This window comes from Bombina bombina, chromosome 11 (assembly GCF_027579735.1).
Source record: "Bombina bombina isolate aBomBom1 chromosome 11, aBomBom1.pri, whole genome shotgun sequence".
Classification (NCBI taxonomy): domain Eukaryota; kingdom Metazoa; phylum Chordata; class Amphibia; order Anura; family Bombinatoridae; genus Bombina; species Bombina bombina.
The window spans coordinates 125,900,753-125,914,746 of record NC_069509.1 but is presented as its reverse complement, the minus strand read 5'-3'; the positions used below and the strand labels follow the sequence as shown (position 1 = coordinate 125,914,746).

Here is a 13,994-nt window from a genome sequence, read left to right as displayed (position 1 = left end):
GTAGCAAGTAAAAGTGAATAAAGAGGATGAGTAACTGTTTAAAGGGATAGGAAAGTTAAATTTAAACTTTCATGATTCAGATAGGGCATGTAATTTTAAACAACTTTCAAATGTACTTTTATCATTAAATTTGCTTTCTTTTCTTGGTATTGAAAGCTAAACCTAGGTAGGCTCATATGCTAATTTTGAAGGCTGCCTCATATCTCATGCATGTGGAGTTACTTAAGAGTCAGCATTAATTGCCTGAAATGCAAGTCTGTCAAAAGATCTGAGATAAGGAGGCAGTCTATAGGAGGCAGGTAATTACAGAGGTAAAAAGTATATTTCTATATCAGTGTTGGTTGTGAAAAACAGGGGAATGGTAAATAAAGGGATTATCTATCTTTTTAAACACTAACATTTTTGGTGTTTACTATCACTTTAATGCCCTGATATTCAAAACCTCTCTGCTCAGGTGAGATATTCTAAAATGATCCTCCAGCACTGCGAGATCCCTAGTGAAATATTCAAAAGGCCAATTTTGCTTCACTTCTCCAAGGAGCGTTCCCTGCTTTTTGTAAGTGAAGGAGAGACAAGCCCAGTACAATATAGCACTGTATGATATGACAGTTCTGCTACATTTACATTTTGTGTTTTCTGTTTTAAACTTTGTACTTTCTATTTAGTATTTTATTTTGTATACAGCAGTGTACTTAAAATGCTTTCACAGTTTCTGTGTAACTTTAACAACTTAGACTCATACTTTGTAATTTTATCTGTATCTTTTACAAATTAGATTAGGCTTTGCATTTCTTCATTTTCCCAGAGAGTGTCATTAGTTTCTATGGGCCAGATAATCAAACATTCTCTAATTTGGAAATAGATTATTGTGCCAACTTCACAGGGGCAGAACTCACTGATTTTTTTAAGAAAAGGGGAGGAACCTAGACATCTCATAGTGATGAGAGATGCCTTCTATAGAAAGTAACAAAGCTCTCTGGGATACAAAATTCCACATGGGAGAGAGAAGGTAACTGGGCTGATATCAAGGGGTCAATTTATCAAGCTCCATACGGAGGCTTGCCGGAAACAGAAGTTAGGAAGAAGCAGTCTAAAGACCGCTGCTCCATAACCTGTCCGCCTGCTCTGAGGCGGCGGACAGAAATCAACCCGATCGTATACGATCAGGTTGATTGACACCCCCTGCTAGAGGCCGATTGGCCGCAAATCTGCAGGGGGGCGGTATTGCAGCAGCATTTCATAAGAACTGCTGGTGCAATGATAAATGCCGACAGCGTATGCAGCGGACATGATACACTACATTGTGCTAAATTCCACTGGGCTTGTCTCTGCTTCACATACATAAATGATAGAGATCTCGCAGTGCTTGGGAGTTCTGCCATTTTCTTTTGGAAATGTAGTGAGTTTTGCCTTTGTGAAGTCTGAACTAAAATTTCTCTCCAAGCTGGAGAATCTTTGAAAAGCCTAGATGATCGAAAGTGCTGCAAGGTGGAGATATATTCAAAAGGGATCCATTACGATGTCGAGAATGCCGTCAAACTATTCAAAAGTCCCAACATTACTCGTTAAAGGCAGCATTGTAAATCAGAATTTTACTATACATTGAAATGTGTACCGATGCTGATGAAATATTCCAAGCAGCATCTGCACCAACATTGGCGATGTAAAGTAAAGGCTTCCTTTTAACCCCTTAATGACCGGACCATTTTTCAATTTTCTTACACTTAATGACAATGGCTATTTTTACATTTCTGCAGTGTTTGTGTTTAGCTGTAATTTTCCTCTTACTCATTTACTGTACCCACACATATTATATACCGTTTTTCTCGCCATTAAATGGACTTTCTAAAGATACCATTATTTTCATCATATCTTATAATTTACTATAAAGAAAAATATAAAATATGAGGAAACAATTGAAAAAAACACACTTTTTCAAACTTTGACCCCCAAAATCTGTTACACATCTACAACCACCAAAATACACCCATTCTAAATAGTTTCTAAATTTGTCCCGAGTTTAGAAATACCCAATGTTTACATGTTCTTTGCTTTTTTTGCAAGTTATAGGGCCATAAATACAAGTAGCACTTTGCTATTTCCAAACCACTTTTTTTCAAAATTAGCGCTAGTTAAATTGGAACACTGATATCTTTCAGGAATCCCAAAATATACCTTGACATGCATATATTTATATTTAGAAGACATCCCAAAGCATTGATCTAGGCCCATTTTGGTATATTTCATGCCACCATTTCACCGCCAAATACGATCAAATTAAAAAAAAACTAAAATTTTTCACAATTTTAGGTTTCTCACTGAAATTATTTACAAACAGCTTGTGCAATTATGGCAAAAATGGTTGTAAATGCTTCTCTGGGATCCCCTTTGTTCAGAAATAGCAGACATATATGGCTTTGGTGTTGCTTTTTGTTAATAATAAGGCCGTTAAATACTGCTGCGCACCACACTTGTAATATGCCCAGCAGTTAAGGGGTTAATTAGGTAGCTTGTAGGGATAATTTTTAGCTTTAGTGTAGAGATCAGCCTCCCACCTGACACATCCCACCTCCTGACCCCTCTCAAACAGCTCTCTTCCCTCCCCCACCTCACAATTGTCACCGCCATCTTAAGTACTGGCAGAAAGTCTGCCAGTACTGAAATAAAAATATTTTTAATTTTTTAATTTTATTTTTTCATACAGTCTGCAGTGATGGATCCCCCCTTACCCCACAACCTCCCTGATCCCCCCATACATCTCTCTAACCCTCCCCCTCTATCTATTTGCCGCCATCTTGGGTACTGGCAGCTGTCTGCCAGTACCCAATTTGCCCCCCAAAATATTTTTTTTTTACTTTTTTTATATGCAGTATTTATTTTCTGTAGTGTAGCTGGCCCCTCTAAATAATATACATTACTCCCCCTCCCAGATCCCTTACTAAAGAAAGGAGATCCCCTGCATCTACATTGATGCTTTTTTTTTGGAAGTTGCAAGCATATTTTGCGTGCGCGCGCATGCGCGCGCACCCGCCCCCCCCGGCCGCAAATGCGATCCCAGCACAAACTGTCAACAATGTGAGTCCGATTGGGGAATAACACAAATAAGGTACATAGTGCCAAAAGCTGCTCCCACCCACCAACGACTTTGTTTACATCCTTAGCCAATGCAGATGGGGCCACAGAGTGGCCCTTTCTGCATCGGTATGTTAAATGGGGGATTGCAGTGATGCCTCAATATTGAGGCATCACTACAATCCCTTGTAAGCAGCTGGAAGCGATCAGGATCGCTTCCAGCACTTCAGACAACAGAGGACGTACCAGGTACGTCAACTGTCATTAAGGGAAGTTTTTCCTATGACGTACCTGGTAAGTCCTCTGTCATTAAGGGGTTAAATATATAGCAAAGAGCTTAATAAATATACCTATGTACCCCTAAATCAACTTAACCCACCACCACAAACTAAACCTACACTACTTAACCCCTAAACTGTCAATAGCCCACCGCAATAAACTTCCTAACCTATTAACCCCTAATTCGCCAATAGCCCACCACAATAAACTTCCTAACCTATTAACCTCTATACCGCAATGGTCAGCCAAATGCCCATTTCAGGGCAATCCTTACAGTATTTTTTTATTTAGATAGCCTATTTTTTTAGGGCGAGTTACATGTATTGTAGGTTGGTTTGTGTTTTTTCAAGGAAAAAGGTGCGGTATCACTTTAGTGCAATGCCCTACAAAAAGCCCTTCTAAGGTTTAGTGTTAGTATAGGTTTGTTTTTTATTTGGGGGGGGGGGTAAGTTTTAATAGGTATAACTGTGGGTTTATTTTTATTTTTTGTAGTGTTTTTTTATTTCCTGTCATTTTTTTTATTTATTTCCTGTAAAATTAGTGTTTGTTATTTTTTGCAATTTAGGGGGTTTTAGATTAGAGGTGGGGGTTAGGTGTTAGGTAGTTAAGTAGTGTAGGGGTAGTTTGCATTAGTGAGTTGTGGCAGTGTAGGGGTTAATAGGTTAGGGGGCTTTTTTCAGCACCTGGGTAGCGCTTGCTGATTGGTGGCTAAATGTAGCCACCAATCAGCAAGCACTACCCAGGGTGCTGAACCAAAAATGGGCCAGCTCATAAACGTATACATTCCTTCTTTTTCAAATAAAGATACCAAGAGAACAAAGAAAAATTCATAACAGGAGTAAATTAGAAAGTTGCTTAAAATTGCATACATAGGGGCCTATTTATGATGGTGTGAGCATACATGATCCGATATAGCGAATCATGTCCGCTGCACATCGATAAATGCCCCCCATTTCTGTAGTGCCCTTTTTGGTTGTTTTCGATCACATAGTCTGAGCTGCAGCCACAAAGGAGCAAATGAGAAGCTTTTCTATCACTTCCTTTCTCCATCTTTACCATCTAGTTAGTTTACACCACAGAATATGCACTTGCACAGCCTCCTGGTACAAATAAAGTTTTTCTGTACAACACTGCAACATCTTGCAAATGCTGTTACTATAAAGGCAAATCCATACACATTGTAAGAAAGGTTTGCAGCAAACATGATGGAGGTAAAGCTCAGGCTAACGCCACCCTGTAGCAACGCCACTACTGTTTTTCGTGCTACATGGGTCCCCTAGATGGTTGGCTCAGTCTTAGTTGAGACCTCTGAGACCCCTGTAGTTACAGCGCTGAGGCTAAATCATATACCAAGGAGAGGCCAAAGGTCTTACTATTAAACCTTATTTGTACATCAGTATCAAGCATACATAGCTACTGTATATGGTTAAATGTGTAATAACTGTTTTTTACATCTTTTTCCCCTAAGGGCGGAGACTTTGCGTTGGAGAAAGTCTGGCAAGGATGGAGCTATATATATTTTTCACAGGTTTACTTCAAAAATTTATATTTGTCCCTCCTCCGGGCACAAAGGAGTGTGACCTCATCCTCACAGCTGATCCCTGCTTCACGCTAAGACCACAGCCTGGACAAGAGTGCTGTGCTCAGATACAAGGATAAACACAACCTGGCCTAGAGTGCAGCACTCTCAGTATAGGCCGCAGCCTGGACAAGAGTGCTGTGCTCATATACAAGGATAAACACAACCTGGCCTAGAGTGCAGCACTCTCAGTATAGGCCGCAGCCTGGACAAGAGTGCTGTGCTCATATACAAGGATAAACACAACCTGGCCTAGAGTACAGCACTCTCAGTATAGGCCGCAGCCTGGACAAGAGTGCTGTGCTCATATACAAGGATAAACACAACCTGGCCTAGAGTGCAGCACTCTCAGTATAGGCCGCAGCCTGGACAAGAGTGCTGTGCTCATATACAAGGATAAACACAACCTGGCCTAGAGTGCAGCACTCTCAGTATAGGCCGCAGCCTGGACAGGAGTGCTGTGCTGGAATACAAATAAGGGGCCATTCCAGTGTATCAGAATTACGGTGCAAAGTGCATCATGTGACTTTTTATAGGGCCTTTAAATTCTACCCATTCAAGTATGTTAAAAAAAATTGCATTAATGCCTTCTAAAACAAGCTTTACAAAGTATTTGTGGCTCAGTAACACCACATATAATTAGGGACTGTAAGGTCACATGAATAATTTGACAACAGTATTCCACTCAATCAGAAATTCCGACTACAATTTTTGAGCAAATTTAGCAGAATCTTTGGACTTTTCATATTCTACATTTTAGTTATTGGACATGCTCAGTTTATATGTTAATAAACAAGATATTTTCTTTGTTTACTCATTTAGCCATGAATTGTTATTAAATGGACGTGTTACCTATATGCTAAATCAGGGTTCTTCAAAGCATGGTTGGTGACCCATTACCGGGTCGCAACACCGAGTTTACTGGCTTGCAAGCACTGTTCCCTAGACTCTAGACTGCAGCATCGATAAACAGACTTTGATGTCGCTTGACTTACGCTAATGGCACAAACTTAACAAAAGTTGCCAGCTAATGAGAGCTAAGTATGCAGAACCGGCCATTCCCCACCTGCACACACCTACTGTAAACCGAAGCCTGCACATGATGCTATGCTCACTGATTGGCCGTACCAAATGACAGTACACCTAAAAGGGGAGGGTATAAATTTGTCGCCTGAACACAGCGCTTGCTCCTGGTTGCAGCAAAGGATTTAGCTATGGCAAAGGTTGTCTGGATATTGGGTGGGCGATGATGGGGCTGGCAGAGTAAGCATCCAGAAGAAAGTAACAGATACACCTGCTGCACAGCTGAGTTAGCTGATTATTTAATACAATACATTTGGGAAGGTTTTTGGGATAGTTTGAAGTTTGTTTTGTCTTCAGTGCAAATGATGTGCAGTGCTGCATTACTTATAAGTGTATACAATATGTCTATTGCCAGCTACATACAGTTACAAGAGATCTTATGGCAGAAGTGGCAGGGTTTCCAGTTATCAGGTCTTTTAAGGTAAAAATAATCTTGTGACATCCAAAGTGGAACTGGTATCACGTGATAGCCACATAAAGAACACATTTAAAAATTAGATAAGTGCTGTTAAAGTATCTTTGGACTCATGCCTGGAAAATATCAGTGCTGTATCTGTTGACTGCAATACTTTGCAGCCCTCTATAAAAGCCAAAGGGAACCTGTCACATGAACAGTGTTTTCATAAACCTGTAAAGATAAAAATATATTTGAGAGTGGTGTGAGCTGTTAAAGGGATACTAAACCCAAATTTTATCTTTCATGATTCAGATAGAGCATGCAATTTTAAGCAACTTTCTAATTTACTCCTATTATCAATGTTTCTTCATTCTCTTGCTATCTTTATTTGAAAAGCAAGAATGTAAGTTTAGAAGCCGGCCCATTTTTGGTTCACATTCTGGGTTGTCCTTGCTGATTGGACAGCACCAATAAACAAGTGCTGTCCATTGTTCTGAACCACAAAATGGCTGGCTCCTTAGCTTAGATACCTTCTTTTTCAATTAAAGAAAGCAAGAGAATGAAGAAAAATTGTTAAGAGGAGTAAATTAGAAAGTTGCTTAAAATTGCATGCTCTATCTGAATCATGAAAGAAAAAAAAAATTGGTTTAGTGTCCCTTTAACATCTCTCTGTAAAAAAAAGGAAGATATTTTACATCAGTAGCCACAACCCACTGTAGAGGAACTAAAAATAACCAATCAGAATGCTTGTTCTAGGACTTATAAGGCAGCATGAACCTGGCATTTAAGTAAGTTTTCTATGAGATCTCATGAGATCATAGTGAAATATCATGAGATTATGGCAAAATACCACCAACGAAGCTGATTGGCTGTTTGTTTTATGTTTTCAGATTAAAGCTGATCTTAGTTTTAAATAAAGAAAAACACAGGTATGTCTTCTTTCTCACAGTTGCATCAAAGATAAATGGTAATATATTCTAAGTAGCATGCCCCATTTAAAGGGACATTAAACTGCTGAATACAACTACAATAGAATGGTTACTACTCCAAATGCCAATGTTTTTTCCTCCCCTTACAATTATCAGTTAGTGAAGCTCTGCATCTTCACACTGGGCGCCATTTTGGAGCTTATATTTGTAATTGAACTTTTAAATTGTGCAAATAAAACCTGCAAAAATGTAACACTTCTGCTATTTATTATGGGCCAGATAATGAGTGGCGCACTAACTGATCTGCGCAAGCGATATGGATTTATCGAGGCTCTTTGCGCACGTCGTAAGTAGCACGAGTATTACAAGTTGAAAGTAAACTCGTTCGTTCGAGCGCAATTGAATTTAACGCACGTCAGGTTATCACAACTTTAGAGCTCTGGTTAACTGTTATGCTTGAATTAAAAAATCCAAAAAATATTCAAAAATATTTTCATTAAAAAGTTATAAGAGTCAAAGATATGAGATTTCTAGTGTTAGAAAAAAATGGCTTCAAAGGGCTTTAACAGAGATGCATACATATACAATGTACTAAATATGTATATGTTTATATGTGTGTACAGATGTGTGTCTGACCTGATCCTACAGTTGCGGATCAGGCTCTCCGTATTCAGCATTGCACCAGCAGCTCTTGTGCAATGCCGCCCCCCGCAGATTCGCGGCCAATCGTCCGCCAGCAGGGGGTGTCAATCAACCCGATCGTACTCGATCAGGTTGAATTGTGGCAATGTCTGTCCGCCTGCTCAGAGCAGGCAGACAGGGTTATGGAGCAGCGGTCTTTAGACGCACGGGCCCTCAAGCTCCTTTCGGAGTTTGATAAATGGGCCTCAGAGCATGCAATTTTAAGCAACTTTCGAATTTACTCCTATTATCAACTTGTCTTTGTACTCTTGCTATCTTTATTTAAAAAGCAGGAATGTGATGCATAGGAGTCGGACCATTTTTTGGTTGAGAACCTGGGTTATGCTTGCTTATTGGTGGCTAAATGTTAGCCACCATTAAGCAAGCGCTATCAATGATAATGAATCTAAAAGGGGCTGGCTGCTAAGATTTACATTCCTACTTTTTAAATAAAGATAGCAAGAGAACGAAGAAAAATTGATGTAAAAAAATGTAATGCTCTATCTGAATCATGAAAGAAAAAAATTTGGGTTTAGTATCCCTTTAAATACATATTTCTATATATATGTGTATATACATATACCCGCATATCTATTCATATAGTTAGATAATTATTTTACATGAATAGTATCAGATATATATATATATAGAAATATATATTTCATAATAAAAAGTACATTATTTTCTATGTGAAGAGCATTTTGCTCTTAGCTTTGATCATTTTACATCTTAAACGCGGACGGGTTAGGCACGTTACTGAAATATTACATATTAAATATTGAAAAATGCATATATAAATTATTCAAAAATACTAAACATACTGTAAAATATTCTAAATTATCCATAGAATATATCTATATATTTTACTGAATGTTTATTAAATTTATTCATTTATTTACCTTTTAAAAATATTTTATGTTATATTTCAATAATGCGCTGTAGGCACAGTAAAAAAACAACAGCATTGTGTATATTAACCATGTTATTGTAAATGTGCCCAGCAGTGTAATATCCCTTTAATATTTAATGAACTGGCTTGTTTAACTTTTTTTTTCATGAAGGTCTGCAAGAAGTCATGTGTAAATTGTTTTCCTGATCTTGTATGTTTTGCTTATTCTTTTTTTAAATATTTTTTATTGTTTTTACAAAATTTTAATACAAACAAAATATTACCATACATTGTCTTTTTGGTGTTACAACATATGTGATTTACAAATAAAATAAAATAAAGATTGCTTTTAACAAATGCCAAATCTTCCTGTGTTTTGTATTAACCTGTTAGGATTGCTTACATATTATCAAGATTTATAATAAATTTTATTAGAAGTAGTGATGTTAGAAACTATGGCCTAGATTACGAGTTGTGCGTTAGCCTTAAAAAGCAGCGTTAAGAGCTCCTAACACTGCTTTTTAATGCCCGCTGGTATTACGAGTCTTGCAGGTACAGGTGTTCCGCTCACTTTTTTTGTCCAGACTCGGAAATACCGCAAATCCACTTACGTCAATTGCGTATCCTATATTTTCAATGGGACTTGCATAGCGCCGGTATTACGAGTCTGCCAAAAAGTGAGCGGTAGACCCTCTCCTGTCAAACAACTGGTAAGTCAGTAGTTAAGAGTTTTACACTACAAAGCCGTAGCATAAAACTCTTAACTAAAGTGCTAAAAAGTACACTAACACCCATAAACTACCAATTAACCCTAAACCGAGGCCCCCCCACATCGCAAACACTAAAAAAAAAAAATTAACCCCTAATATGCTGAACCGGACATCGCCGCCACTATAATAAACATATTAACCCCTAAACCGCCGCACTCCTGCATCGCAAACACTAGTTAAATATTATTAACCCCTAATCTGCCGTCCCTAACATCGGCGCCACCTACCTACATTTATTAACCCCTAATCTGCTGCCCCCAATGTCGCCGCCACTATAATAAAGTTATTAACCCCTAAACCTAAGTCTAACCCTAACCCTAACACCCCCTAACTTAAATATAATTTAAATAAATCTAAATAAAATTATTACAATTAACTAAATTATTCCTATTTAAAACTACTTACCTATAAAATAAACCATAAGGTAGCTACAATATAACTAATAGTTACATTGTAGCTAGCTTGGGGTTTATTTTTATTTTACAGGCAACTTTGTATTTATTTTAACTAGGTAGAATAGTTATTAAATAGTTATTAACTATTTAATAACTACCTAGCTAAAATAAATACAAATTTACATGTAAAATAAAACCTAACCTAAGTTAAAATTACACCTAACACTACACTATAATTAAATTAATTACCTAAATTAAATACAATTAATTACAATTAAATAAAATAATCTTAAGTACTAAAAAAACAAACACTAAATTACAGAAAATAATAAAGAAATTACAAGATTTTTAAACTAATTACACCTACTCTAATCCCCCTAACAAAATAAAAAAAGCCCCCCAAAATAAAAACCCTACCCTACACTAAATTACAAATAGTCCTTAAAAGGGCCTTTGGCGGGTCATTGTCCCAAAGTAATCAGCTCTTTTACCTGTAAAAAAAAAAGTACAAATACCCCCCCAACATTAAAACCCACCACCCACACAGTTTAAAAATCTTGTAATTCCTTTATTATTTTCTGTAATTTAGTGGGGGGGGGTTCGTACTTTAGATAATTTTATTTAATTGTAATTAATTGTATTTAATTTAGGTAATTAATTTAATTATAGTGTAGTGTTAGGTGTAATTGTAACTTAGGTTAGGTTTTATTTTACAGGTAAATTTGTCTTTATTTTAACTAGGTAGTTATTAAATAGTTATTAACTATTTAATAGCTATTCTACCTAGTTAAAATAAATACAAAGTTGCCTGTAAAATAAAAATAAATCCTAAACTAGCTACAATGTAACTATTAGTTATATTGTAGCTAGCTTAGGGTTTATTTTATTGGTAAGTATTTAGTTTTAAATAGGAATAATTTAGTTAATTGTAGTAATTTTATTTAGATTTATTTTAAATTATATTTAAAGGGACATGAAACCCAATTTTTTTCTTTCATGATTTAGAAAGAGCGTGTCATTTTAAACAACTTTCTGATTTACTTCTATTATCTCATTTGCTTCATTCTCTTGATATCACTTGCTGAAAAGTATATCTAGATAGCATCAGTAGCTGCTGATTGGTTGCTGCACATAGAGGCCTTGTGTGATTGGCTCACACATGTGCATTGCTATTTCTTCAACAAAGGATATCTAAAGAATTGAGCAAATTAGATAATAAAAGTAAATTGGAAAGTTGTTTAAAATTGCATGCCCAATCTGAATCATGAAAGTTTAATTTTGAGTAGACTGTCCCTTTAAGTTAGGGGGTGTTAGGGTTACGGTTAGACTTAGGTTTAGGGGTTAATAACTTTATTATAGTGGCGGCAGATTAGGGGTTAAGAAGTGTAGGTAGGTTGCGGCGACATTGGGGAAGGCAGATTAGGGGTTAATAAATATAATATAGGTGTCTGCGATGTTGGGGGCAGAAGATTAGGGGTTCATAAGTATAATGTAGGTGGCGGCGGTGTCCGGAGCAGCAGATTAGGGGTTAATAATATAATGTAGGTGTCAGCGATGTCGGGGGCGGCAGATTAGGGGTTAATAAGTGTAAGATTAGGGGTGTTTAGACTCGGGGTTCATGTTAGGGTGTAGACATAACTTCTGTTTCCCCATAGGAATCAATGGGGCTGCGTTAGGAGCTTTACACTGCTTTTTTGCAGGTGTTAGGTTTATTTTCAGCCGGCTCTCCCCCGTTGATTTCTATGGGGAAATGTGGAGCTAAATTTTGCTCTACGCTCACGTTTTTGCAGCTAACGCCGGGTTTGTAAAAACCCATAATACCAGCGCTGTCTGTGAGCGGTGAGCATAAACTGCTCGTTAGCACCGCACAGCCTCTAACGCAAAACTCGTAATCTAGGCGCAAAACAATCTGGGATAGGCTATAACTCTTTACGCATTTGTCTCAGAAGTTTGATCACGTGTTTGCTGTCTAGCTTCATAATACATTATACCATTATGGTTCACATTGATCCAGAAATTGGTCTTTGGAATTTAAAGGGACACTGAACCCAAATTTTTTATTTCATGATTCAGATAGAGCATGCAATTTTAACGTTCTAATTTACTCCTATTATCAATTTTTCTTTGTTCTCTTGCTATCTTTTGGCTAGATTACAAGTCTTGCGTTAGCCTTAAAAAGCAACGTTGAGAGGTCCCAACGCTGCTTTTTAACGCCCGCTGGTATTACGAGTCTGGCAGGAGAGGGTCTACCGCTCACTTTTCTTCCGCGACTCGAGCTTACCGCAAATCCACTTACCTAAATTGCGTATCTTATCTTTTCAATGGGATTTGCCTAACGCCGGTTTTACGAGTCTTGGAAGAAGTGAGCGGTAGACCCTCTCCTGTCAAGACTGGTACCGCATTTAAAAGTCAGTAGTTAAGAGATTTATGGGCTAACGCTGTAACATAAAACTCTTAACTAAAGTGATAAAAAGTACACTAACACCCATAAACTACCTATTAACCCCTAAACCGAGCCCCCCCCCCCATCGGAAACACTTAAATAAAGTATTTAACCCCTAATCTGCCGACCGGACATCGCCGCCACTGTAATAAATATATAAATATATTGATCCCTAAACCGCCGCACTCCCGCCTGGCAAACACTAGTTACATTTTATTAACCCCTAATCTGCCATCCCTAACATCGCCGACACCTACCTACATTTATTAACCCCTAATCTGCCACCCCCAACGTCGCCGCTACTATATTAAATGTATTAACCCCTAAACCTAAGTCTAACCCTAACCCCCCCTAACTTAAATATAATTTAAAATAATCTAAATAAAATTACTAGAATTAAATAAATTATTCCTATTTAAAACTAAATACTTACCTGTAAAATAAACCATAAGATAGCTATAATATAACTAATAGTTACATTGTAGCTATCTCTGGGTTTATTTTTATTTTACAGGCAACTTTGCATTTATTTTAACTAGGTACAAAAGTTATTAACTATTTAATAACTACCTAGCTGAAATAAGTACAAATTTACCTGTAAATTAAAACCTAACCTATGTTACACTAACACCTAACACTACACTATCATTAAATAAATTACCTAAACTACCTACAATTAAATTAAATAAACTAAAGTACGAAAAACAACAAACACTAAATTACAGAAAATAAAAAATAATTACAATTTTTTAAACTAATTGAGTATTGTGTGCAGTTCTGGAGGCCATATCTTCAGAAGGATATTAACAAACTTGAATCTGTGCAAAGGAGGGCTACCAAAATGGTACATGGTCTAAAAAATAAAACTTACCAGGATAGGCTCAATGACCTAAATATGTATAGCTTAGAGGAGAGAAGGGAAAGAGGTGATATGATAGCAACTTTCAAGTACATTAAATGGTTTAGTAAAACTGAGGCTGTGGGTATTTTACATAAAATGGAAAATTCAAGAACAAGGGGTCATGAGCTCAAGCTAAAGGGTAGTAGATTCAGGAGTAATTTGAGGAAGCACTTCTTTACAGAAAGAGTGATTGATTTATGGAATAAACTTCCTCAAGAGGTAGTAGCAACAAACACTGTGGGGGACTTTAAAAATGCATGGGACAAGCATAAGGCTATCCTACGAACTAGATAAGTTTATACTGTTAGGTAAGGTCGGGCAGACTTGCTGGGCCTATGGCTCTTATCTGCCGTCAATATCTATGTTTCTATGTTTCTAATTACACCTACTCTAATCCCCCTAATAAAATAAAAAAGCCCCCCAAAATAATAAAAATCCCTACCCTATACTAAATTACAAATAGCCCTTAAAAGGGCCTTTTACCTGTAAAAAAAATACAATACCCCCCCAACATTAAAACCCACCACCCACACACCCAACCCTACTCTAAAACCCACTCAATCCCCCCTTAATAAA

The 13,994-nt window shown here is 37.2% G+C and overlaps 1 protein-coding gene across 1 annotated transcript in view; it reads left to right on the top strand.

The window, feature by feature from the left end:
- LOC128641860 (cytochrome P450 2W1) overlaps positions 1–6,680 on the top strand; it is a 109,155-nt gene extending 102,475 nt beyond the window's left edge. The window contains exon 9 of the mRNA XM_053694422.1: positions 4,820–6,680. Coding sequence (XP_053550397.1) covers positions 4,820–5,010 — 191 coding nt within the window. The 3' untranslated portion in view covers positions 5,011–6,680. The remainder of the gene's footprint in view (positions 1–4,819) is intronic.
- The last annotated feature ends 7,314 nt before the right edge of the window (positions 6,681–13,994 follow it).